Source organism: Lemur catta, chromosome 19 (assembly GCF_020740605.2).
Source record: "Lemur catta isolate mLemCat1 chromosome 19, mLemCat1.pri, whole genome shotgun sequence".
NCBI lineage: Eukaryota > Metazoa > Chordata > Mammalia > Primates > Lemuridae > Lemur > Lemur catta.
Genome location: NC_059146.1, coordinates 26,362,227 through 26,389,455, shown reverse-complemented (window position 1 = coordinate 26,389,455; position 27,229 = coordinate 26,362,227). Strand labels below are relative to the sequence as shown.

At 54.0% G+C, this 27,229-nt stretch overlaps 1 protein-coding gene across 1 annotated transcript in view; it reads left to right on the top strand.

Moving 5' to 3' along the window:
* Window positions 1–4,233: 4,233 nt before the first annotated feature.
* MARK4 (microtubule affinity regulating kinase 4) overlaps window positions 4,234–27,229 on the top strand; it is a 30,013-nt gene continuing 7,017 nt past the window's right edge. The window contains 13 exon segments of the mRNA XM_045531437.1: window positions 4,234–4,400; window positions 9,227–9,427; window positions 11,394–11,447; window positions 11,601–11,649; window positions 12,322–12,387; window positions 12,468–12,538; window positions 13,477–13,533; window positions 15,593–15,829; window positions 18,429–18,548; window positions 19,034–19,133; window positions 20,537–20,646; window positions 20,754–20,913; window positions 23,291–23,508. Coding sequence (XP_045387393.1) covers window positions 4,350–4,400; window positions 9,227–9,427; window positions 11,394–11,447; window positions 11,601–11,649; window positions 12,322–12,387; window positions 12,468–12,538; window positions 13,477–13,533; window positions 15,593–15,829; window positions 18,429–18,548; window positions 19,034–19,133; window positions 20,537–20,646; window positions 20,754–20,913; window positions 23,291–23,508 — 1,494 coding nt within the window. The 5' untranslated portion in view covers window positions 4,234–4,349.

The following is a 27,229-nucleotide window of genomic DNA, read 5'->3' as shown; positions in this document are numbered from 1 at the left end:
ATTATCTGTCTGCCCTTTCAGGCCAGGCTGCGGTTGGGCTGGGGAGGACAAAGCCCATGGCCCCCCACCCCGCCTGCTCTTCACACCTCCCAACGTGACAACACCATCCTGGGCACCCCAGGAGACTCGCTGTGCTGGACTGGAGCCCAAAGCTGCTGTCCAGCCTGTGAGCCCTGGGGCCTTTGGACGAGAGGAGGGTGGGAGGGGCGTACCTGCTACGTGTGCCCCGAAGACCTTAAGGAAAGTTCTCCTGGGCCCAAAGGCTGGGGTTGGGGCCAGATGGGGGTGGCACCGGAACAGCTCTGGAATTCTAGTTCTCTTTGCCTCAAAGCCCCTGCCCCAGGTCTCTGCATGGTTCCCTCCTGATGTCTCAGCTCTGTCCCCCCTTCCTCGGCTCCCCTGGGTCCCCTGTCTCCCAGGGATGTCACTCTGATATGCCAATTCCTTTGTAGCCCCTTCCACAATCTGAAGCTATCAGAGGCATCTGTCTCCCTTGCAGATTCTCGGACTGTCCCTCCCACTGCAATGTAAATTCAGCAAGGGGACTTTGTGTCGCATCCTTAACTGCCTGCCTGGCCCACAGCAGGTGCAAAGTCGAGATTTGTGAAAGGATTGTTATCAGCGGGGACTGAGTGGTGGCGCTGAGGACAGGAGGTGGGTCTGGGGTCGGCTTTTGCTACAGTGTAAGTCCACACGGCAGGTGTAGTTGGGGCTGGGGCTGGGTCAGGCCTTGTGTGCGGTTGGATGTGGGAGTTAGGGTTACTTTTATTTAATTAATTAATTTATTTATTTTGAGACAGAGTCTCACTCTGTTGCCCGGGCTAGAGTGCCGTGGCATCAGCCTAGCTCACAGCAGCCTCAAACTCCTGGGCTCAAGCAGTCATTCTGCCTCAGCCTCCTGAGTAGCTGGGACTACAGGCATGTGCCACCATGCCTGGCTAATTTTTTCTATATATATTTTTAGCTGTCCAGCTAATTTCTTTCTATTTTTAGTAGAGACGGGGTCTAACTCTTGCTCAGGCTGGTCTCGAACTCCTGACCTAGAGTGATCCTCCCGCCTCAGCCTCCCAGAGTGCTAGGATTACAGGCGTGCACCACCATGCCCAGCCTAGGGTTACTTTTAAAGGCTGGGTTTTGGGTTTAGGCACAACCTGAGAGGGAGGAGGGATCACCGGCCTAGGCAAAGTTGGGGCTGGGGTCCAGTTGGGGCTGGGGTCCGCATTAGGATCACAGCTCCTCCACCAATCCCAGCAGCTGGGGAAGTGACCCAGGTTTAAGATTCAAAGGGCTGAAGGCCTCAGTTCAAGACTGAGTTCCCCAGATAATAGGCTGTGGGGGAGGGGCTGGTTAGGTGGCCAATAGGGGAGGGGGAGGAAGAGGCCTTGCCCCCCCATTTCCCTGTCTCCCCTCAACAGCCTTTGCAGCTTGGACCCGTGATCATCAGTGGCCTGTCACAGGCCGTGATGCATGTCAGACCTCCCCCCTTTTTTAATTTTTTTTTTAAGATGTAATTCACATGCCATAAAATTCACTCTTTGCAACCATACAGTCCAGTGGGTTTTAATATATTCATAAAGTTGTGGCGAGCATTGCCACTACCTAATTCCCAAACATTTTCATCACCCCAAAAAGAAACCCCCACACCATTAGCAGTCACTCCCCACTACTCCCCGCCCCCAGGCCCTGCAACCACTCGTCCCCTTCCTGTCTCTGTGGACCTGCCTGTTCTGGACGTTTCATGTAAATGGGATCATACACTCTGTGGCCTTTTGTGACTGGCTCCTATCACTTATAGCACAATGTTTTCAAGGTTCATCCATTTATAGCCACCCCCTCTGTAAGCCGCAGTCCCCTCATCTGGGAAATAGGGTGGGGACAGTGCTGGGGACAGGGGAGCAAGGGTGGGCCCCAAAGAGTGCCCTGTGTGGGGAACGTGCAGACGTGTGCAGGGAGGTGATCTGCTGCCCCCGTGTGACGCAGGGGGAACTGCAGGTCTCAGTGCTAAGGCTGGGACATGGTTGGAGGGTCTCAGCCCCTCCATCCCATCCCTCACCCTGCAGGGCCCCTGGGTGCTTCTAGAAAATTATTCCGAACTCCTCCTTCTCTGCTTCCATCCCTGAGACTCCTCAGGCCCCATTTGCTGTCCCTACATAGGAAGTTCTAATCTGACCCCCTGGGAAGTGCTTTACTTACATTTTCATTGATTGTCACAACCTGAGGTTGCTACTATTATTATTCAGGGACAAGAAACCACGGTGGTTAAAAGTCCAAGTTCTGGAGTTTGGGGGCACTTGGAGTTCAAATCCCAGCCCTGCCACTCACTAGCTGTGTGACCTTCAGGTGTGACTTTCCTTCCTTGGGCCTCATCTGCAAATGGAGTTGATAACGATGTGCCCCACCTTATGGGGTGGCAGGAAGGATAAAGTGCTCAGAGCCTGGCATCGGGGAAGCCTCCATCACTCTATGTAGGTGATAGTGTCAACCAGTTAACGTTTAACAACCAGCTCTCTGCGGGTGGGGGTTGGAGAGCCTTGATTTGCAGCTTTTGCCAATTTCCATGGTGTATATATTCCCATCATGGCTAATTCCAGGCTACCAAGGTGATGTCACTCAAAGCGTTTTTGGAGGAGAGATGCACAGTAGCTGACCATTATAAGGTAGTTTCACTATGCAGGTAAAATACATGTAAATAACCTCACAATCATAGATAATAGTAAATGTAGTCAAATAATTTGGACACGATGAGTATGTATTACCTGTACTATTAATACAATTTATTTAATTGTATGTTTGCATAATTTAATTTCTAATAATGGCTGTGGTTAACAACCAGTTCCAAAATTCCTGAGACTGTAACAATCAGCTTATTTGACAATCAGCTCGCCTGAGCCAGCGCCAGCGCACTCCTGTTACCAACACACCCATGCTTTAGAAAGGGAAACTGAGGCCCAAGAAGGTGGTCAGAGAGACCAGGGTGAGGGTGGGGCAGGGCACAGACCCCATCCCAGGACTGTATGATTCGGGGCCAGGACTACACAAGGCCCCTTTCTTTCATCCCACCCTGGTCTAGAGAACATGGGTGGTCCCCACAGCACCGTGTGGCTTCCGCGAGGTCTGTGTGCCCATCTGGAGAGCGGCTGTGTCCTGCAGGTGATACCCGCACAGGGTTCCTTTGCCCCTGCACCAGCCCTGCCGGGGAGTCCCATGGGGGTCCTTCTCCTCATTTTACAAACTGGAAAAGCGAGGCCCAGAAAGGGCAAGTTCCTGCCCCCAGGTGCCACAGCTGGACAGAGAGGGTTCTCAGACCCCAGCTGGGGTGCAGCGGAAGGGACACTGCAGCCCCGACCCTGGGGTCTGGGGCTCTGGGGCTGAGGCAGCATCACTAGGGAGGCCAGTCGGTCCCTGCAGTGGCCAGGCCCTCCGCTTCGCCCGGCCACCCCTCCGCACCCTTAGGCCTCCGTGCAGAGCTTCGTGGGCCCCACGACTGGGGAGAGGGTGGGCCGGGAGTGAGGGTGCGCGGCGCCTGGGTCCTGCCCCACAGATCTCTGCGTCTCTGTGTGTATCTCTTTGTCTCTTTCTGTCTCAGTCTTTGTTTGTCTCTGTCTCTGTATCTCTCGGTCTCTCTGCACCTCCCACACTCTGTCTTTTGCTCCCTGCATTTCCCTCTTTCTGTCCTTCGACTCTGTTCATCCTGCTGAGTCTCTGCCCTTCCCTCCGTCTCTCTCCGAGTCTCTCTGTCCCTTTGTATCCCGGTCTGTCTCTTTCTGTATGTGTCTCTCTCTCTCTACATCTCTCACTACTTTCTCTGCGTCTCTGGCGCTCTGCCCCGGCGTTGCTCTCCCCTTCTCTCTTCTCCGGTGAGTCGCCACCGTCCTGTGGGAACACGCTCCCCACCAGCGCGCCCGGACCTGCCTCCGCCCCCAGAGCCCGCGGCCAGCCCGGGCCTGCGCCTTTAAGGGCCGGCGGCGGGGGGCGGGGTCTCGGCGGCCCCGCCCTGGCCACCCCTCCCCCTGACGTCCCTTCCTCCCGGGCCCCTCCGCCGCCTCCCTCCGCCACCGCCCGGGCCGGCTCCGCGCCCCCTCCGCGGCCCCCACCAGCCCGCCAGCCCGACTGCCCGCCGCCCCCCATGGCGTCCGGGGCCCCAGCTGCGCGGGGCCACTAGGACCCTCGGCGTCCCCTCCCCTCCCCCGCCCTGCCCCCTCTCCCGCGGCGCGGATTCGGGCGTTCACGGCGCCCAGCTTTTGAGCTCGCGTCCCCAGGCCGGCGGGGGGGGGGGAGGGGAAGAGAGGGGACCCCAGGATCCCCGCCCCCCCCACCCGGCCGCCCCTGCCCCCCGGGACCCGGAGAAGATGTCTTCGCGGACGGCCCTGGCCCCGGGCAACGATCGGAACTCGGACACGGTGAGTGGGGCCCGGCCCCTTGGGGAGCCCTGGCTGGGTCCGGCCGCCAAACCCCTCGCCCCGCCGTGTCCCTCACCCCGCGAGCCCCTACTCGTGTTTCCCGGGCTCGACCCGGCTCGCCACCCCCCGACCCCCTCCCGGACTTCCGTGCCTCTCGGCCCTCCCCACCTCCTCAGCCCAGCCCGACCCCTGGGGGCGCCCCTCTCTCGGGACCCCTCTCGCGTCCCTGTGCAGACCGCTTCCGCCCGGGACGCTTCCCTCCAGGAAGCCCCCTCCCCTGCTTCCAGGAGCCCCTCCCTTCTCTGGCGTGTTCCGAGCCCTTTCTCCTCCAGGCCGTCTGCTTCCGACAACTCGCCTCCTCCCGGCTTTGCAGGGCCCCTGACCCCCCAAGGCCCAGCCCCGGCCCTCTCCCCGCAAGGCCTGGCCCAGTCCTGCCTCCGGCTCGGGCCTTCCTCGTCTGAGCCCGGGAGCCGGCCCCCCAGCACCCCCCTCCTCTGACTGCCAGCCCTCTGCCCCTCCAGGACCCACCCGACCCCTGTGGGCACCCTCCCAGGAACCTGGTTTCCACCTTTCCTGGGCCCAGGGCCTTTTCTGGCTTCTTCACGGTCTCTCCATTCCCAGGCCTGGTCCCCATCTTCCAAGCAGCCTTGTCCTCGGATCCCAGCACCCTGGGGTCCCCAGATGCCACCTGGACCCTCTCTGGTCTCTTCCTCTCCCAGGAAGCCTTGGCCTCCAACCTCCAGGCCCCCACCCAGCCCAGGCTCGGATTGCTAGGCCCTGGACCAGTCTGACTCCGGGCCTCATCCTCCCTGTGTCAACTCCTCAGCCTCAGGCAAGCCCCCTCCCCAAACCCCAACCTCCTGACCACCTTCCTAGGCTGAACCCAGGCCCCTTCCTCTTAGGCTGCCATCCTTTCTCCTGCCCCAGGGCCTCCCCCTTCCTTGCTGGGGGTCTGGCCTCCTGAGGAAGCCCCCTCCTCAGCTTCAGAGCCCTTCCTCAGCTCACAGGGCCTGGCCCCCACATCCTTCTTCCAGAAGACTCCTGGACTTGAAGTCTGTGGTCTTGCCCTGGCTTTAAGCCTCTTCTCTTGGGGTCAGTTTGTTGGAAGCCTTCTCCCCAAATTTCTAGACCTCTTGACTTCCCGTAAGGCTCAGCCCTTATTCCTTTAGGCTGCTCCTTGCCTAGGAAGCCCCTTCCCCCATGGTGCAGGCCCCCAGCCCCTTTTCTGGTTTTAAGGACTGCTCCCAGGATACCCTTCTCTGACTTCTAGGAGATTCCCCCCAAGTCCCAGGAATTCCTGGCCTCTGATTTCCACTGTCCCCTATGGCTTTGTCACTTCTACCATTCCTGGGCTCCCCTGCCCCTACACTGCAATCCGGACAATCCCAGGGAGACCCCCCTGCCCCCACGTCCCATGTTTCTGATCACTCTAAGTGCATCTAAAGACCTGCCCCCCAGCCATGCCCAGCCTCCTCTGCAGTGGAGGTTTTTGTCCCTTTTGCCCAGGCCTTCTGCCAGGTCCCTATCCCCTCCCCTGCCCCAGGTCCCCACCAGAGAGATTTATCTTTGCCCCTTCCTCATCTCACAAGACCCTCTCCCCCCATCACTGCTATGGGCCAGACTCCAGTTCGGAGTGTGGTGAAATGCCCACCCGCCTCCCTTCCCTGGTCACTACTGGAAGGTGTCAGGGAGTCCACAGTCCTGGGTTCAAATGCTGGCACTGCCGGCTGGTTTGCGTGTGTCCTCAGACAACTGGTTCTTCCTTTCCGAGCCTCAGTTTCCTGCTCTGGAAACTAGGGGTGAGCACTGGAGTTCCTCGGATGGTTACTCAGTTTGGGGGAAACCTGGCACATAGGAAGTGCTCCACATGGTCGCTGCTGTTGGGACTGTGGATATGAGTCACATGGCCCGTGGATTCGCAAGCCAGGGCTGTCATTAGTTGTTGAGTGAACTTGCAGATTCCCTCCCAGCTTGGAGCCTCAGTTTCCTTATCTCTAAGTGGGGTCGATGATGGCACCTCCCTGGCAGGGGTGTGTTCGGGAGCCAGCAGGATGATGTCAGTAAGGTGCACTGGGCCAGCATGTTGTAGCTGCTATTGTTGTCATTACTATTAGTCTAATTATTCAGGTGAACTTGGGTGAAGCCCAGTTTCTGTCTCTCCCTAGCTGTGTGACCTCAGGCAAGTGACCTCACCTCTCTGAGCCTTGGCTTCCTTGTCTGTAAAATGGGGCTCACATGGAGACTCGCTGTCCCTTTTTTGTTAAGAAGTGTGCCGGGAGGGGATTTGAGGATGGCTAATCCCTTCTCTGTCCTCCAACTCTAGTCAGGAAGACATGCTTGTCAGTCCTGGCAGGGTGTCGCCTGTCTGCCTCTGGAATCTGAGGTTGTAACCCCTACCCCTGCTGCCTGGTTCCTGTGGCCACAGCCACTTGGGGTCATGCTCCCCCACCCCAGGTTCCAGGGCCCCCCACCAGGGGGCCAGCCTCCCTAGGTTCCCTAGCAACAGGCCCCAGTGTTGGGGCGCCAGCCGGGCGGGAGGGAGCCAGGCCAGCTGGTGGTGCTGGCCAATTTTAGCTCCCGCCCCCAGCCCCTGGGGCCTTTGTCACCCACTGCCCCAGCTGCCCCTCGCAGGGGTCCAGCAGCCATGCTGCCTTCCGTGGACTGCCCTCCCATCTGTAGTTGGCTTCCCTGCTGCCACCTGACGGGGATTCTTCTCCAAGCCCTTATCTCGGGGATGGGGGGCCTTGTGCCCTGATCTCCACCCCCCCCAGCCTCCCCTGGGAGGAAGCCTGGGGTGCGCTGCCCGCCCGGTGGGATGTGGGAAAGAGCTCAGCGCTCAGGAGTAGTCGGCAGGCCCAGGTTCGAATCCCGGCACTCTGCTCCATCCTCCATCTGCCCTGTGACCTTGGCCAAGGTACTCCCCCTGCCTGAGCCCTGGGGTCCCTGTCCGGAGAGTGGGGATCATAGCTGGACCCACACTGGAGACCGTGGGCCGCGGGCGCGTGGTTGGAGCCCCAGCAGTGGTGCTTGGTACTGCCCAGCCGTCGGGGGATTGTCTTTCTGCCCCTTGGGAATGAGCTGTGTGACCTTCACAAGCCACCTTCTCTCTGAGGCTCGGTTTCTCTTCTTGGAGCTCGGAGGAGCAGGTTCCTCCGTCAGTGGGGATTGGATGTGGGGTGAGTTGGTCATCGCACAGGGCGTGGCCCTTAGCACGGGCTGCTTCACAGAAATGGATCGGGCACGTGCAGCATATAGCGGGGGAAAGTGAAGAGCTTCAACTCCGGGACAGACTGTCTGGGTTCAGATCCCGGCTCTGGGCCTCAGTTTCCCCCCCCGTATAATGGGAGTGATAATGTGGTATGTGGCATCATATTGCATAAGTGACCAACACTCATTAAATGTTGGTTGTCATCGCTGTTAAGTGGCCTGGCAGAGACTTCCTGCAAGGACCAGAGCCAGGCCCACTGGCCACCTGGCCTTCTTTCTTCCTGGGTTCCCTTTGTCCACGTGTTTCCCGCCCAGCCCTGGGATGGGCACGAGGGCAGCGCAGGCTCTGCGCAGAGCTGTCTTGTCTGGGGCCTCTGGCACCCTGGGCCCCAGCCCTGAAAGGGAGGCACAGTCCCTGGGGCTCGCAATCAGGCCAGGGCAGCTCGGAGCAGGCAGGTGACCTGCGGGGGAGAGAGGCCCGGGAGGGACAGGACAGCAGGAACAGAACGTCGGGGACAGGGACAGAGAGGAGCGATGGTGTGGGAGACAGCAGGTCAGGGCGGGGATCATGGGGCGGTGGAAGCAACAGTGTTTTTCACGGAAGGAAGGTAACAATGACTCAACCAGGACTTTAGGGCAAAATGAAAGACTTGCTTGCAATGTTTGGAGCCCAATCTGGGGCGACAATGATTGAAATAAAATGTTAGGGACAGTAAACCGGGAATAAAATGTTGACCTTTGGGTTTGGAGTGGAACTGGGGCTGGAGCAGAGACAGTGACCGATAAATAGAATGGCTGGCCCAGTGCTGGCGGTGGTGGAGCATTGATTAGGGTTGAAGGCTGCAGCATTCAGAATAAACTACTGTGGCGATGCCGGAGGCCCCCCGGGCAGGCGTACCGCCCTCACTTCGTTGCACGTCGCAGATAGTGCATTTTTTTACAGATCGAAGGTTTATGGCAACCCTCCCTCAAGCAAGTCTGTCGGCACCATTGTGCACCGCCATGTGCTCACTGTGTCCCTGTGTCACATCTTGGTAATTCTCACAATATTTCAAACTTTTTCGTTATCATTACGCTATGGTGATCTGTGACCAGTGATCTTTGATTATGACTCACTAAAAGTGCAGGTGATCGTTAGCATTTTTTAGCAATACAGTATTTTTTAATGAAGGTATGCTTGTTTTTTTTTTTAGACATAATGCTATTGCACACTCAAGAGACTACAGCATAGTGTAAACATAACTTACATGTGCACTAGGAAACCAAAAAAGTTCGTGTGGCTTGCTTTATTGCGATGCGATACTTTGTTGTGGTGGTCTGGAAGTGAACCTGCAGTGTCTCCGAGGTAGGCCTGTCACTAAAAAAGGAAGTTGGAGGTAGACAGTCTGCAGCGAGGGGTGAAGAAGAGGCCTGATGTCTGGGGACCCTGGGGCTTTTGTTCTCAGAGGCATCTTTTTGTAGAGAGAGGTGGAATATCCAAAGGCATCGTGGTTCTCTATGGCCTGAGTTTGAAAAGGGCCACAGAGGGGCTCGTGACCAGGGCTAGAGTTCGTTGCCCCAGCCCACGGGTGCCAGTGAAGGCAGGATTGGACAGCTCACACTCCGTCTCCCCCGCCCAGCATGGCACCTTGGGCAGTGGCCGCTCCTCAGACAAAGGACCGTCCTGGTCCAGCCGCTCCCTGGGGGCCCGCTGCCGGAACTCCATCGCCTCCTGTCCCGAGGAGCAGCCCCACGTGGGCAACTACCGCCTGCTGAGGACCATTGGGAAGGGCAACTTTGCCAAAGTCAAGCTGGCTCGGCACATCCTCACCGGTCGAGAGGTGAGTACGGGGATGGGGCAGGCTCAGGGCACGACCCCACAGGGCCAGAGCCTCGGGGGAGGTTGGTAGAGATCAGGGTTGACCCTCATTTGCTGGGACAGGTTATAATATCTCAGATTTTCCCAGGACAACCCCAGTGGGAAAAAGAGAAACAAATTTCAGGCACCCCTCAAATTATCTGTAGCACAGTCAGAGCCACGTGTTACATTTCTAAGGATGCACATGGCTTTTGTGCATAAACCTGGGGCTGTCTCGTGGTTTTAATGGTGGTTCCTTGAAATCTTCCAGTGATCTTGAGAACACACCAGGTTTATTCCTGTTGTGTTTCAGTTATACACAGCCTCACTCTCCCCACCTTCCCTTCCAGAGTGGGCATCTGTGCTGAGTATGGCAATACTATTGCAGAAAGGGCCCACCCAGACCTCGTAACCTAGATATGAAGCCTCTACCTCACACTGAAATGAAAAAAAAAGATGGTGGGTGGTTTCATGATTTCCTCTGCACTCCCCTTCAACTTTAGAGAAATGACTGGAGCAATTTTTTCTGCCCTGGATGGACTCTCCCCTGCCCTCATGCTGTTTCCACCATACGCACAAAAGACACCAGGCCCCGAGGGTTTTATGGGCAAATTCTAGCAAACATTCAAATGTTATGCCAATTTTTCCAGAGTCTAAAGAAAGAGGTTCCACTGCCCAGCTGATTTTTATATGGTAGCTTGGCCGTAAAAGCAAAAACAGACAAGAAACAAAATTACAGGCCAGTCTTACTCTCGAACAGAGATACAAATATCTTAAAATATTAACTAGAGTCTGGCAAATCAGTAAAAGAAAGCTGTGTGATGACAAAGCTGGGTTTATCTCAGGAATGCAAAGTTCTTTTTCATTTGACAATTTATTCATGTACTTCACCACATTCACAGACTAAAGGAGAGAAACCATATGATCGTCTCAATACTGGCATAAAAAGTGTTTGACAAATTTTTTAAAAACCCATTCGTGAGAATATGAGGGAAGCTGGGGACCCTCTCCCCCACACAGACTCAGCATTCTCCATATGTGGATCTCGCACAGGACTCCAGGGGTTTCTGAGAGCACCAGCTTCTGAGGGAACAAGGCCTCCCAGGGGAAGAGTTCTTTAATCCAGTAGATCTGGGGGGTTTGGGGACGTGGCCCCAAAAACCCTTTGGGCAAACTATATAGACCCAGGGCTAAATTAAGACTTTTGAAGGTCGTTCACTACTGAAAAACTTACAATGGTCTACCCCAATGTGTAATTCAAAGTAAAAACTTAACCAATAACATTCTGATTTTTTCCCCCGTGCTAGCTGAAAGCTCTTTGAAAATATATACATATTTTAAAATTTTAAGTGTTTAAGAGGTAGATTTTATCAGACCGCATAAGTTCAAATCCAGCCCACAACTTACTAGCCATGTAAACCTTGGCAAAGTGACTGAACCACTCTGTGCCTCAGTTTCCCCACTTATAAAATGGGAATAATCCTAGTGCTCATAGGGTTGTCCTGAGGGATTAAAAGAGTTCTCATTGATAAAGCATGTAGACCACATAGTGAGTGCTCAGTAAATGTTAGCTGGTTGGTTGTTACTCCACAGTTCATGTGTTCAGAACAAAGATATGATGGATAAATGATCTGAGATGCCCTAACAAAGGGATCCCTTCAAAATCTTGGTCACCCTAACACAGGCCTCTGGAGTAGCCTTGTCCCAGCCCTACAATGGAATAGGGGATATTTCGCCACAGAAGTAAGGGTAGCATTGGAGACGGTGGGAAGAGCATGTGCAAAAGCCCTGAGGCCCATGTACCCCCATCAACCAGGAATGGCCCAGATTGAGGGCTCTGGGAGAGAGGGCAAAAGAATGGTATCCCAGGGTGATCTGAGTTGGAGAACCTCCCCCACATCAAGGGCCCCTGTACCTTGACCTTCCCCTCTTCTTTCCTCCACTTCTAGGTTGCCATCAAGATCATTGACAAAACCCAGCTGAACCCCAGCAGCCTGCAGAAGGTGAGGCCCAGGGAGAGGCAGCAGAGTAGGGGCCAGGTTCTGGGGACAGCTGGGTGACCTGCCCAACCCCTCCCGCTTCGGCCTGGCAGGGGAGAGAATCCCCAAAACCACCTGCCCTCACTCTTCTCTGTCTTCCTTTCCGGCCGTGCCCAGCTGTTCCGAGAAGTCCGCATCATGAAGGGCTTAAACCACCCCAACATCGGTGAGGAGGGAAGGGAGCGGGATCAGAGGCAGGCCACCACCCAGAGCACTAGGGAAAGGACAGAATCGGGGTAGGGGGCCGTGGGCAGTGATTATAAAATAGTTAGAGAGACCTAGTTTCTCATAGTAGCATCACTGCTGTGTGATCTTGAGCAAGTCACTTAACCTCTCTGAGCCTCTCTTTCTCTTGCTGGAGTGGGGGTGATAAGAGGGCTTATTACAAGGTCACTGTGAGAACCGGATAAGATCGTGCATTGAAATGCTTAGTTCAGGCCTGAGCTACGGGAGCTGGTCTGGGCATTTTCATCAGTAGTGGCATTGTCATCACTGTCATCAGTCGGGGGGGGGGTCTTCACTGAGCGGAGCAGAGTTAAGCTGACGTGGCCGCGGCATTCGTTCATTCATTCATTGACCTCGGTAAATACTGGCCGAGCGGCTGCTGTGTGCCGGGCACGGGGCCCAAATCCCTGGCCTCGAGCTGGTGTTCTTGTGGGAGACCAAGTGGAAAAGGTGGCAGAGTGAGGCTGAGGAGTTTGGGAAATCTGGCCATCAGTAGGGAGCCATTGAGGGTTCCTGAGTAGGGGTAATATGGTTGGCCCATCCCGGTAGTTACTGAGTATAGGTGGGGGGGTCTCTTCCCTCCTAACCCCCCACTCCACCCCGCCTGTTGCAGTGAAGCTCTTCGAGGTGATCGAGACTGAGAAGACACTGTACCTGGTGATGGAATACGCAAGTGCCGGTGAGACCCCACCTCCCCTGCCTCCCTCCTCCCTTGACCACCGCACCCCTTCCCTGACCCTACCTGCCTCTGCCCCGCAGGAGAAGTGTTTGACTACCTCGTGTCGCACGGCCGCATGAAGGAGAAGGAAGCCCGAGCCAAGTTCCGACAGGTCAGGGGCAGGGCTGAGGCTGGGGGGGCGGTGGGGGTCCCTGGGGAGAGGGTCTGAGAGCTGGGTGTGGCCTGGGCTGGCCAGGGACCTGACGATGGGGCTTAAATCTGGGTGTCGCAGCCGCCCAGGTGTGGGGATGTGCAGGTGTAGGTGTGCGGGTGCCCAGCTGGGTGAGTGACAGGATGTTCAGGTGTGAAGGCACCTGGGTGTGCAGGTATTGCCTGTGTGGGCCTGAGGGTGTTCGCAGTGCGTGGGTGTGTGGCAAGACGATACGCAGGCGCCAGGGTGCCAGGTGTGTGGTCAGAGTGTGGATCAGATGATGCATGGGAAATAGTTATGCGGGTGCCCAGGAATGTAGGTGTGTGGGTAAGCGGGTGTGTGGCAGGCTGGGTAGATGGGGAAGTGGGGGCCCAGGTGGGGGTGTATAAGTTTGTAAGTAAGCAAAGGAGCATGCAGGTATGGGGGTTCCCAGGTGTGTGGGTAAGAGGATATGCAGGTGTGGGGGTTCCCAGGTGTTTGATGTGAGGGTGCCCAGGTGTGTGGGTGTTAGGGTGTCAGTTTGAGGCTAGGCAGCTGCCCTGACGCAGCTGTCCTGGGTATGAGGGCCTTGAGCCCTGGTGAGTCGGGGCCGCGTGTCCCCCTACAGGTGTATGATGTTCTCATGGGAGTTTCCAGGTGTGGAAGGCAGGAGGGGCTCATCCCCATGTCTTGGTTCTGATGTCTCTGGGTGTCCGGCTGTCCTGGTGGAGGTGTGTGTCTGTACAGGCTCCATGAGCACCTCTCCCTGTGACCAGCCGGGGGTGTGGGGCCCCAGGGTCTCAGCCTGTGCCTCAGAGCAGCCTGGGGTCCAGGGCCTCGGTTGTAAGTGGCTTCACAGGGCCACTGAGGGAGGCTGAGGGCGATGGGGGCCGCAAGTGACTGACCTTCCCCCCCTCCAGATTGTATCGGCTGTGCACTATTGTCACCAGAAAAACATTGTACACAGGGACCTGAAGGTAAGCCCCCCACCCCACGGTGACCTCAGGGACCCCAGATCAGCCCACAGGTACCCCCACTTCTCCCTGCCTCCATCCCCTGCATGGTTCCCCTGTACCCTCCCACAAATCCCCCACCCTCTTCTCCTCACACCCTCCCCCGGCACGTGGAGCCCCTCCACTCTTTCCCAGGCTTCTGCGGCAACAGGGGGACAGGAGGGGCAGGAGGAGTGAACCAGGGGGAAGAAACAAAGTGTCCCCGGACAGTCACGTGGGTGTGGGACAAGGACACTGCGATGCGATAAAGAGTTCATCACTCTCAGCGCCTTTGGGGCCTTGACATCTCTCAGACCTTAGAGCATTCTGGAATCCTCGAGAATGCAGACTGTAGAGCTCCAGAGTCACGCTGCCCGAGGGGCCTCACAATCACGGGAGATCTGAGGGCTTGAGAAGGGCCTTTGAGAGAGAAGTGGGGACTCGGAGGGGCAATGCCAGCCACCTGTCAGCTGAGCAGGGCAGCCCCCTCGTGTAGCTCCTTGTCCCCAGGGTCCCTGTCCCCTACCTGCCATGCTCGTCTGAGGACTTCTCCACTAAGACCAGATAGCTGAACATTTGTCTGGCTCGAATTGATTTGTCGTGAGCTGTCATGCTGAAGGCACCTACTGTGTGCTAAGTCGTGTGCTTGGTGCTTCCCAAATTCTCTGTGAGGAAGGACCAGGTTTGTTTTGTTGTTTTAAAAAACTTTCAAACTTCCACTTTTGTAAAATAGGATAAAAATGAATTGCAGTAAAAGTGAGGGGAAAAAAAAGATGTCAAAATGTAAGCCCCATTTTTAAAACTATTCTTAGATTCAAAAGACATAAATTTCCACGGTCAAATTGCTATAGAGGTTTCCGCGCTCTGAGTTTGCCCCGCAGGGTGCGATAGACGGTGACAAGTAAACTGGCGGTTGCGCGCCCCCTGGTGGAAGGTTGTGGAAATGCCTAAAATGAACTTCAGGGTCCTGTTAGCGAACCAGGGGTACCAACCGCTGGAACCGACCCAGATGTGGGGTTGGGTCTGGATCATGGAGCCTCGAATGCCAGGAAAGGAAGTGTAACCGTTAAACAAGGCAGATGCTGTTAGATCCAGGTTTGGGGCAGAGTTCTGTGACACATCTTTGTGGGCTTTGTCCCTTTGCTGGGGCAGGAGGTGACGCAGAAATAAACCAGGAGGTATGGGGGTCCAGTGGTGCTGGTGGCCAGCTGGCCTTGCCTGGATTCCAGCTCCACTGCTTTCTTGCTCTGGGCATGAGGTGTGGCCTCCTGAGCCTCAGTTTCCCCACCTGTGAAATGGCAATTATAAGACTACATGCCACAGAAAAGAGACAAAATTCTGTAACAATACAAAGCATTTATTCGGTGCTGACTGCATTCCAAATGGTGCTGTGTGAGCACTTTACGCTTAACCCCATAACCGCCTGTGAGGCGGGGGCTGTGATTACCTTCAGTTCACGCTCAGGGAAACTGAGGCACAGAGACTTTTGGTAACCCACCCAGAGTCACACAGTAGTGGGTGGTGGAGCTAGGATTTGAAGCTGGAATTCTCCAAGACTCTGTAGTCTTAACCCCACAGTAAGCAGCCACTCTTATAAATGACAGTCCACAAAGCCCGGCGCATAGTAAGCACGCAGCAAGCATTAGATTAAATTATTGTTCTCATTTGTATCGGTCTTGAGCAGTCAGGCCTCATGTTTCTTCTCCTGGGTAAACTGAAGCTTAGAGAGGGGGAGGAGATTGCCTGAAGACCCCTAGCTGTGCAGACCACGTGGGGTGGTAGCAACGTTACATAGCGCTCGCTGGGTATGAAATACTGGCCTTTTACATGGATTAGCTCATTTTCAAACTACCCTATATGGGGTCGTGACTATGATTATTCCCATTGTATGGATGAGGAGACTGAGGCCCAGAGATGTAAAGATGCTGTCCAGGGTCAGTCCCGAGGGTCAGTCCCGGGGAGCCGGCTCCAGAACCTGTGCTCTCGTTTGCCCCTCAGGGCTTTGGCCGCGAGTCCCACCCCCTGCCCTGTCCTCTCCTCCCAGGCGGAGAACCTCCTGCTGGATGCCGAGGCCAACATCAAGATCGCCGACTTCGGCTTCAGCAACGAGTTCACGCTGGGCTCGAAGCTGGACACGTTCTGCGGGAGCCCCCCGTACGCCGCCCCGGAGCTGTTCCAGGGCAAGAAGTATGACGGGCCGGAAGTGGACATCTGGAGCCTCGGCGTCATCCTGTACACCCTCGTCAGCGGCTCCCTGCCCTTCGACGGGCACAACCTCAAGGTGCCGGGGGCGGGGGGCTGGGCGCCTGGGCTCCTGCGCCCCACAGTTAGGACCCTGTCCCTTGTATATTTCCTCTGCAGAGGGCCAGAGTGGGGTGCTGGCCTGAGGTCACATGGCAAGACAGGAGGCAGGCAGGACTGAAGTCCCCATGGCCACGAGGCCACCCTAAGTTGCTGTGTTGGGGTTCAGGGCATGAGCTTTCAGCTGACAGGTTTGAGTTCAAATCCTGGCCCATCCACTTCCTCAGCAGCTATTTTTTGCCCACGTGTCAAAGTCAGCCTCTGTTTTAGGCTTTGCAAATATGACGTGAACCAGAGAAACAAAAACCGCTGCCCTTGTGCATGCCACACCATGGGAGAGCCTTGAAAACTGCGATAGGGGATAAAGCCAGTCACAAAAGGCCACAGAGTGTGTCCGTTTATACGAAATGTCCAGAACAGGCAGGTCCGTAGAGACAGAAAGTGGACTAGCGGTTGCCCGAGGCTGGGAGAGGGAGGCACTGGGGGCCGATTGCTAAAGGGTAAAGGCTACGGGATTTCTTCTGAGGTGATGGAAAATGTTCTAAAATTGATTGTGGTTAAATGAAGATTGTGCAACTCAGCGAAGATACTAGAAACCATTGAATTGTACACTTCAAACGAAAAAAACAAATTCCTGTCTTTGTGAACTAACATTCCAACAGCAGAGCCAGGCAGAAACAAAATCAATAGGCAACATAGATATCATATCAGATGCTGGCCGCTGCGGGGAGGGAAAATTCTGGAAGGGAGTGGGGAGTGTGGGCTGAGTTGTGGTTTGGTGGGGTTTTTTTTTCCCCCTTTGAACTTTTTAGTTTGAAACGTTGCCAATCTACAGAAAAGTTGCAAGAATAGAACAAAGAACACATGGTACCTTTCGGGAGGTTCACAATTGCTGGCATTTGGCCACATTTGCTATATCTGCACATGATGATGTTGCTGTCATCATCATTATTGATGGGCCATTGGACAATTAGTTGCAGACACTGTGTCCCTTTATCCCCAAAGGCTACAGCGGCTTATCTCCTGAGACCAGGGGTGTTTTCCTGCCGACAGTCACACACAGGAAACACGGCCTCGGTACAGTCCAGGCCTCTCCTGCGCGGTCCATACTCACGTATAATTTTGCTGAGCTGCAAGCGTGACGTTAAGAGACCTTTTCAAAGGGCAAGACCAGTGAATCACCTGCCCCAGGCCTCTGTCACTTCCTGCCGTCCTGGTTTCCCCAGCAGGTACCCCAGGCCTTGCTGGGCAAAGGAGGCACATAGCCAGGGACGGGTTCCAGCTCTGTCATTTCCTTTCTGAGTAACCTTGGATACGTCCGTTTCTGAACCTCAGTTTCCCCACCTGTAAGATGGGGACGTTAAGAATATCTACTTGGAGCCCGCCTGCGTATACAAAGCCCTTCTCTAGGGGTTGGTGTCTAGACACAGCGTCACCCTTGGGAGCCACTCTGGTGGTGGTAGCGGTGGCCCAGTACCGTCTCACCGTCACGTGACAGAGGCAATGGGGTGCAGTGTTCACAAGCACAGGTTCCAGGGCCCCACTGCCTGGGTTCGAACCCAGGCCCAGGGCAAGTGACCAGACCTCTCTATGAGCCTCAGTTTCCTCATCTGGAAAATGAATGTCATAACCACACTTTGTAGTGTTGCAAAAATAGATTTAATTTGCATAAAGAGCTTAGAAAACACTGCCTGGTGTGGGGTGAGTGCTCTGAAAGTGATCCGATCTGTATTAAATACCCACAACCCTTGGGGCTCTAATGACCTGCAGATCCAGGAAGCCCCCAGGCACATGGATCTTCCAGCCCTTTGAGAATGGACCCGCAGGCAGCTCCAACTCAGTCCCTGGCAGGGGGCTCCACCCCAAGGGACTCTGGTTCACACACCCCCATTCCCGCCCATTTTCTGCCTCCCCCCAGTTCTTTATTCAGATGGAAGGGATTTCCCCTGGTCCGCCAGGCCCTGGAGCCTCAAATGTATCTTATTTTTCACAGCCTTGGGAGGGCCCCTGGTGAAAGACCCTTAAACGTAAGCCGGGATGTGAATCCACGAACGTCCTTGGAGAATTGCAGCTCTGTGGAAAGCAGGCGTGGCTGGGGGTGCGGAGACGGGTCTGGACAGAGGAAGGCAGGGGTGGGAGGCAGCATCTCCCCTCCCCTTTAGTGAACCTAATATTTACATAGCGCTCTCCGGCTGGCGTGTGTTAAGCATTTCGAGGGTATTAATACCCTGGCAGCAGGCCTGCGAGGGCAGGTGAGGAGACAGGCCCCAGAGGCTGACTCACTCGCTCGTCTCCCTCTTATCTGGCTTGGAGAATTCACTTTCTCTGGAATATTTCTTCTGAATGAAAAGTTATTTAGCTTTTGAAAAAAGTTTTTAATTGCTGCATCCGTACAATGTTCCCATTTTGCAGATGGGAAACTGAGGTCAAGAGAGAGGAGTGAGGTTTTGCCCACCCTCTCCTGGCTGGGACTCGGAGCTTCTGTCACTTCCATCAGAGGGGTTGGGACAAAGATGAGAGTGTGTGTAACAGGTGGGGAATCGGGGCGGACCCCTCCCCCAGTAATCCCATCCCCCCAGGAGCTGCGAGAGCGTGTCCTCAGAGGGAAGTACCGGGTCCCTTTCTACATGTCAACAGACTGTGAGAGCATTCTGCGGAGATTTTTGGTGCTGAACCCAGCTAAACGCTGCACTCTCGAGGTGAGCCCCACAGACACTGGGCCCCCCTCCCGTCTCCTGACTTCCCCAAACGCTGCCTGCCCCCAACAGCCTCTGGCCACACTTTCCCTTCCTGTGCCCACCTGCCTGAGGGTCACTGCTGGCGGGTGGGGGTACACAGGCCAGGCAAAGGCTCACAGACCCGTCCTGACGCCACCCCCCAGCAGCCTCACCCACTCCCCGCCTTGCCAGTAATTAGCTAATGAGCTCCTAGGATGATTACAGGGTGCCAGGGGCCCAGATGATGCGGAGGAGGGTGAGTGGCGTCAGGAGGCTCTGGCAGAGGATGGGGTGGGGGAGGGGGAGCGGGTGCTAGCTCTTAGGGAGCCCGAGATCCTGGGTGTTAAGCATTGGGGGTTTGGGGCAGGTCAGGGAGCCCCACTTGGGGGCCCACCTAGGAGGTGGAAAAAGCTGAATTACTCCTGGTTCCTTCTGACACCCGTCTGCCCCACTCCTGTTCCCTGCAGCAAATCATGAAAGACAAGTGGATTAACATCGGCTATGAGGGTGAGGAGTTGAAGCCATACACAGAGCCCGAGGAGGACTTCGGGGACGCCAAGCGAATCGGTGAGGGTCAGGGAGAGCAGGTGCCCAGAGCCACAGAGCCAGGGCAGGAGCCCGCAAGCACCTGTCGCGTTGGTTAGTGCATCAGAGAAACGTGCAAGGCTCTCAGGGAGAGCGGTGAGGAGTCTGGGCTCCAGTCCCTACACTGCCACCTTCTAGCTGTGTGACCCTAGGCAAGCACCCCTCTCTGTGCTTCTGTTTCCTCATCTGCAAATGGGAATAATCACAGCACCTATCTCATAGAGTTATGAATATCAAATGAGGTAATCTGCATACAGCTCTTACATTAGTGCCTAGCGTGTGATAAGTGCACATGCATGTTAGCTTTGAGTATTAAGACACAAATCACAGACCACTTCTAGAAAGGTTTGAGCACAAGTCATTAGTGATCTGCATGTTTGGGGACAACCCCCACCTTGGCACATATCTCGTCTGCCACCCTTCTGTCCTGATCCCTCTAGCCTAGAATCTTAGAACTCTTGAACCCTAAACCATTAGCTCTGGAAGAACGCCTTAGAAACCATCCAGAACCCTCCATTCTACAGCCGAGGAAACTGAGGCCACCATCAGAGCCTGGCTGTATTAATCAGGACTTTCATGGTTGCAAGTAACAGAAATCCCAAGTCAATCTGGCTTAAACCAGATAATAATAACAACAGGTTGAACCAAAAAAAAAAAAAGTTTGAACCATATGAAATTGCCATTCTATAGGTCAAAAATGTCTATACTGGCAATTTTGTATGATCTAACCTAATAGTGATAATTTATTCATTCACATAACTGAAAAGGCCAGAGTAGGCAGCCTTCAGGCACAGTTGGATCCAGGTGCTCAGAGACAGTTGAGAATCTTCACCTTGGTAGCTTCTTTCCCAGGCAGCTCTCATGACACGGAGGCAAGCTGGTAACAGCATACCCTAGTAGCCTGGACACCCTATCAGGAAGAGAAGCTGCTTTCCTAATGTTCCAATAAAAATCCCTGGCTGGTGCCCATAGGCTATCCCTGAACCAATCAATGTGGCCTTGGAGATAGCGCACTCTAATTGGCCAGACTTGGGCCACGTGCCTGTCCTAAACCAATCAGTATAGCCTTAGGAATGGAACGCTCTGATTGGCCAGACCTGGGCCACAAGCCTGAACCAATCAGTGTGGCTTTGGGGATAGAACACTCTGATTGGCCAGACCTGGGTTTATGTGCCTGTGGGGGGGGGGGGGGGTGGAGCAGTCAGGAGTCAGCCCGATGATTGGAGAGAGGAAAGAATGTTCTTTCAAGGAAAATCAGGGTGACGCTGGCAGAAGAGAGAATGGACATGGGAAAGGTCAAAGAGCAGACATCGCTGAGTGGCACAGAGATGGGTGGAAGGATCGGGTCTGGGGAGACTGAACCTTTTCTCCACCCCCTTTCCCAGAGGTGATGGTGGGTATGGGCTACACACGGGAAGAAATCAAAGAGGCCTTGACCAGCCAGAAGTACAACGAAGTGACCGCCACCTACCTCCTGCTGGGCAGGAAGACTGAGGTCAGAGGGGGCCAGGGGCCCTCAGCAACGTGCAGTGCCTGGGGTGGAGGGACCTGGAGGGCAGGTGGGGCAGGGGCTGAGGCACCTCGTCTGTGTTTCTCTCTCAGGAGGGTGGGGACCGGGGTGCCCCAGGGCTGGCCCTGGCACGGGTGCGGGCGCCCAGCGACACCACCAATGGAACGAGCTCCAGCAAAGGCACCAGCCACAGCAAAGGGCAGCGGAGTTCCTCCTCCACCTACCACCGCCAGCGCAGGCATAGTGACTTCTGTGAGTATCGGCCCCCACACTCAGGTGCCATCTCCCAGCCCAAGGCTCAGACCTGCGCTGTGTCAGGGGTCTCCGACTGGCAAGCAGTCGAGACCCGCTGGACCCCACTGCAGCCATGGGAGGAATAGCTCAGAAAGATGCAGGGGCAGCCAGGCTCAGGAAGGGACTGAAACTGGAAAAGCGGCCAGACCCAGAGCAGACACTCTGTGTCTTGCTTCCTCTTGGCTTATCTATTTTTCTCCTTTGTCTCTTATCTCACCTTATCTTTTTCCTGATCTCTCAGCTCCTGAATTTCTTACATCTCAGTTTTAGGGACCAGCCCAAATAGTAGCTGGTATCTCTTTGGTCCACTAATCAGAGACGGAGCTCTGATATCAGAGTCCAGTTGGGATTAATCTACTGTGACTGAAGCACAGGAGGACATGTGGTACAAAGTGGCTGCTGAGAGCCTGCCCTCTCCTCCACACTGAAGTGAGGGAGGCCCTTCCTAGTGGAAGCGGGCTGGGCAGCCACCTGATTGTACCCCACATTCTGCAACTGACAGACATCTCATCTGCTGCAGAAAATGAATAGACACCACCACCACTTAGGCATGGAAACTTCTGAGGGGTCTCTTACCCAGACCCTCATCTAATGTTAATCCTTTGACTGTCTCATGAAGATAAAATTCACATAGCATACAACTTACCCATTTAAAGTGTACAATTTAGTAGCTTTAATATATTTACAGAGTTGTACATTCATCACCACAACCAATTTTAGAACATTGTCATTGCCCCGAAATGAAACTCCCCAAACCTTAACCATCAACTTACAACCCTCTATCCACCCCCACCCCCATCACACCTCCAGCCTCTAGCAACTATCAGTCTAATTTTATATCTATGGATTTGCCTATTCTAGACATTTCCGATAACTGGAATGATACAACATGTGGTCTTCTGTGACTGGTGTCTTTGATTTAGCATAATGTGTTCAAGGTCCATCCCTGAGGCGTGTATTGGTCCTTCATTCCTTTCTGTTGCTGAATGATGTTCCGTTGACAGACGTCCCACATTTTGTTTCTCCCTCCACCCGCTGATGAACACGCGGGTTGCTTCCCCTTTCTGGCTGTTGCGAGTGCTGCTGCTGGGAGCTTTCGTGGACGCGTTTCTGTGTGGATGTGCTGCCTTTGTTTTTTGTGGGCGCGTATGCAGGAGTGGAATTGCTGGGTCATCTTGTAGCTCTATGTTTAACAGCTTAGTATTCCCCAAGGTGTTATTTTTACAGCCCTACTTGTGTGCGGGGTGAAGTTCTTTACTGTGGGACAGACACTAGGGTGAGGAGGCGAGTGTCAGGGCAGCTCAGCGGGAGGCCCGAGCAGGAGATGCCGGTTCTGCCCAAGCTCCACCATTGCTAGGTGGTCAAACCGCTCCCCTTTCCCTGTCTATAAAATAACAAGATTGGCCCAGAAGGTCCCCAAGGAGCTTGCGACTCTGATATCATATGGTTAGAACATGGTAAACTTCAAAAATCCCCACACTGACACGTGGGTTGCAAGGATTGTTAGGGTGAAGGATTGCAATTGCTGATGGGTGCCCAGTGTCTGTCGTTGTTGGAGGGCTCCCGGCTTGTGGGTCTGGGACTTTGCACGTTAACGTTCTTGAGGATGTAACGTGTAGACGTTCTAACTTTCTGAAGCTTGTGAGCACTTGTCACCCCCTGGTTCTAAAACAGAGTCCTAAGATGTCCCAAGGGACCAGATTGGTTTTGCTTTGTTTTTGAAATAGTTAATACGGTCACATCCTCCAAAATTGTTGGTGCAAGAAACGTAGACGATGAAAAAGTCTTTGTCCAACCACATCCCCCAGCCCCCAGTTTCTCTTCTTAAAGGCAGCCATTGCAACTGCTTTTTGTATGAATTCTTCTGGGGGGATTTTAGTCCTATTCAAATATATAAAGAGAGATGGGAAGAGAGAGGAAAGAAGGAAGAAAAGGATATATAAAAACAAATATATTCTCCCCCTTAATACAAAGGATAGTCTTTTGGAGATATTCATACACAACACTTTTTTATCCAAATGATGGCACGCTGTAGACCCATCCGTTGCCTTCCTTTTCTATTCTACAGTCTGTCTTGAAGATCGTTCTATATTGGTATATAAAGTGCTTCCTCATTCTTTTTTATACCTGCTCAGTATTCCGTGGTGTGGAAATACCTTGATTTATTTAGTCATTCCCCTGTTAAGGGGCATTTAGGCTGCTCCCAGTCTTAAAAAAAAAATAAAACTGCTGCAATGAATGAGCTATATTTACATCATGTCATTTACTTGGAGTTTCGGGGTCGATTCTGGGTTTTCCCGGTGATGCCAGCTCTAACTGATGCCCCCTCCCCCAGGTGGCCCGTCCCCAGCACCCCTGCACCCCAAGCGCAGCCCGACGAGCACGGGGGAGACGGAGCTGAAGGAGGAGCGGCTGCCGGGCCGGAAGGCGAGCTGCAGCGCCGCGGGGAGCGGGAGCCGGGGGCTGCCCCCCTCCAGCCCCATGGTCAGCAGCGCCCACAACCCCAACAAGGCAGAGATCCCAGAGCGGCGGAAGGACAGCACTAGCACCCCTGTGAGTGGCCAGGGCTGGAGGGCAGGGCCGGGGGTGCTGCTACCTGTGGGCCAGCCGCACACACCACCGAGGTCACCTTCTGCATCCCATTCCCAGACCACCACACGGGACTCCTTTGTAAATCCGGTCATTCATTCATTCGGCCAACATTTACTGAGTGTTCCTTGCCTGAGCTAATGCTTGATGCTAGTGCATGAATTAACGGGTGGTGTCAGAAACAGAAAGAAGTGCGGTATGTGCTTTCGGCAGGAAGGATTTAACATGGGGAATTAAGTACTTTGAAAATCTAGAAGCAGAAGCTGCCTTCCCTGCCCCTTAGCTCACCTTGGGTCCGTCACGATCCCGGCCCCTCTGCTCTGAGCATGCACAGGAGCTGCCCGGTGTGGTCGTGCCCTTGACCGGTGGGTCATGTTTGGTTCCTGCCCCACACCGGTGCTGGTCTGAACTGGTTGTGGGCGTAAGCTTTTAAAAGCATGGGTCACCGCCCACACGGACACAAAATGCTTCTAGGGTTTTTTTGGGTTTTAGATGGGGTCTTGCTCTGTTGCCCAGGCTAGAGTGCAGGGGGTGATTATAGCTCACTACAACCTCACACTCCTGGGCTCAAGCAATGCTTGCCTCAGCCTCCCAAAGTGCTAGGATTACAGGCATGAGCCACTGCAGCCGGCCTAGTTGTTTCATTTTTAGCATAAGGTTTTGCTCTTTAACAAAGAAGTTATAAGAATTAAGTTTTTAAATACTAATCCTTCTTGTACATAGTTAGCAACATTCGTCATTTTAAATTTTTCCTAGTACCCTTGGTGCCACTGGTCACTTTGGGTTTATTTTGGTTCTAAAGACCCAAGGCAAAGCAAGGATGTGTGGCTGTTTGCTGGGTGGAGGTGTTTCTGCAGAGGTACCAGCCATCAGGAGGTACCCAGCCCAGCAGTGGTGACTGGCGGTGTCCAGCTTTGCCTGGTCTTGACTGGTAGTGACCCAATGACCAACAGTGTCCAGCCATTACTGGTCATGACTGGTGGTGACCTGCAGTGTCTGTCCATGACTGGCTTTGACTGACTGTGACCAGCTTTGACAGGCTCTGGCTGGCTTTGACCAGCCTTCATTGGCTTTGACCGGCCATGGCTGGCCTTAACTGGCAGTGAATGGCCATGATCAGCTTTGACCGGCTATGACCAGCCATGACTGGTGTGACTGGTGGTAACCTGTAGCAACAGGCGGTGGCCGGCCATGACTGGTGGTGTCAGGCAGGGACCCTGCAGCCACCTTTCAGGACTGACCACTTGCCCAGGTTCTGGGCCCAGGACTCCAGAGCTGTGCGGAGCTGGGGGACAGCAGGGGGAGAAGCCCCACGGGGAGTCGGGAGAAGGTGCCCCTGGGGACAGCTCCCTGGCCGACGTACACCAGAAGGGCCTTAGGGAAACAGGACGTGGATACTTGGTGATCTATAATCCAGAAAAAGGGTGGGAGTGGCAGGGCCAGAGAAGGAGAGAACAAAGTGGGAGTGTAGTATTAAAACAAAAGATGTTTCTTATGGCATAATGTTAGGGTGGGAAGAAAAGGAAAATGAAAACAAAATCAAATCCTAGGAAGGATCGGAGGAACAGACCACAGGCTGAACCTACAGGGACAACACTCACAGCCACACAGCAGAACTGACCCACCAAGGGAGCTGCCGCCTCTGAGGCTGCCCCAGCACTGGTGGATTCCGGAACACACGGTCATGACTGTCATCCAAGACTCAAAAGCCCTGTCCTCCACCAGAAGAGCCTCTTGACACCCAGCAGGCTGGACAGCAGCCACTGGGGCCTGCTGAAGCAAAGACCATCTTGTCACCCTTGCCTGTGTGAGCTGAAGTCAGAGGGGGCAGGAAAGCAGCTGCCATCCCATTTCCACCTTCCAGATCTTCATGAGTGCAAAGATTGGCAGAACCCAATTTATATCCAGAACCTGTGCTGCAAAGGGGTCTGGGAAATGTAGTATTTGGGGTTCCTGCGTCTGAGTTCGCTAGAACGGTATCGTGCAGGTCAAACGAACCAAATATCCTCAGCATAGGAATAAAAGAGTGGAGGCAACTGGGCGTGGTGGCGTGCACCTGTAGTCTCAGCTACTTGGGAGGTTGAGGCAGGAGGATCGCTTGAGCCAGGAGTTTGAGGCCAGCCTGGGCAACATAGCAAGACCCTGTCTCTAAAAGTATAGAGGCAGGTTGGGAAAGTGGTGGGGACTCCGAACCCACACAGACTAGCGTTGGAATTACAGCGATGAGCCGTGTGACCTTGGGCAGATGACTTCTCTCTGAACTTCAGTATTCCACTGTGTGAAATGGGCTCATTGAGGAACCTGGGTTGTTGCAAGGATGTTGTAAGATCTTATGCATCAAGCGCTTCACACAGCATCTGGCACAGGAAGCACCCGGTGAATGAGAGCTGTTGTTATTGTCAAACTAAACCTACATCTTGAGAAGCTAGAAAGGGAACAGCAAATTAACCCCAAAGAAAATAGAAGGGAGGAAGTATTAAAGACAAGAAAAGAAACCAGTGAAGGAGAAAGCAGAGATATGCTAGAGCAAATCAGCAAACCAAAAGTTGGTTCTTTGAATAGATTAATAAAATCAATGGACCACTAGCAGGACTAAGGAAAAAAAGACAGTCAACATGAATTACTAATATCCAACGTGAAAAGAAGAACTTTGTTCTAACGTGAAAAGATAGTAAGATGATTGCTGGGCACAGTGGGTACACACCTGTAGTCCCAGCTACTTGGGAGGCTGAGGCAGCAGGATTGTTTGAGCCCAGGAGTTCAAGGCAGCAGTGCACGATGATGGAGCCTGTGAATAGCCACTGCACTCCAGCCTGGGCAACACAGTGAGACCCCATCTCTAAAAAAGAAAAAGAAGATAGGCCAGGCACAGTGGCTTATGCCTGTAATCCTAGCACTCTGGGAGGCCAAGGCGGGAGGATCACTTGAGCTCAGGAGTTTGAGACCAGCCTGAGGAAGAGTGAAACCCCATCTCTACTAAAAATAGAAAAAAAATTAGCCAGACAATTAAAAATAGAAAACATTAGCCGGGCATGATGGCACATGCCTGTAGTCCCAGCTACTCGGGAGGCTGAGGCAGGAGGATTGCTTAAGCCAGGAGTTTGAGGTGGCTGTGAGCTAGGCTGACGCCACAGCACTCTAGCCTGGGCAACAGTGAGACTCCATCCCAAAAAAAAAAAAAAAAAAAATAGTGAAGTGATATTTTAGGAACTACTTTATGCCAGTAAATTTGAGACCACTTAGATGAAATGGGCTCTTTCCTAAAAAAAAATCACAACTTATCAAAACTGATACAAGAAGAAATAGAAAATTCTAACAATCTTAGATTTGTATTAAAGAAATTGAATCCGTAATTTAAAACCTTCTCCATAAAGAAATTTCTAGGCTCAGATGGCTCCCACTAGTGGAATTCTTCCAAACATTTAAAGAAGAAATAACACCAATCTTAGACAAACTTGCAGAGAATGGGAAAGGAGGGGTCTCTTCCCAACTCGTCTGCGAGGGAGGCGGCGGGGTCCTGATACTCCCAGAGCTCACAGTCCAGTGTGGGCTGGGGACACATGCGGGAGCAGATGTTGACAACACAGTGATGGGGGCCGCAGTGGGGAGCCCAAAGGAAGCACCTGACCCAGCCCGGGGGTGGGGGTGGGGTGTGTTGTGAACTGGCACCTGAACAACATGTAGG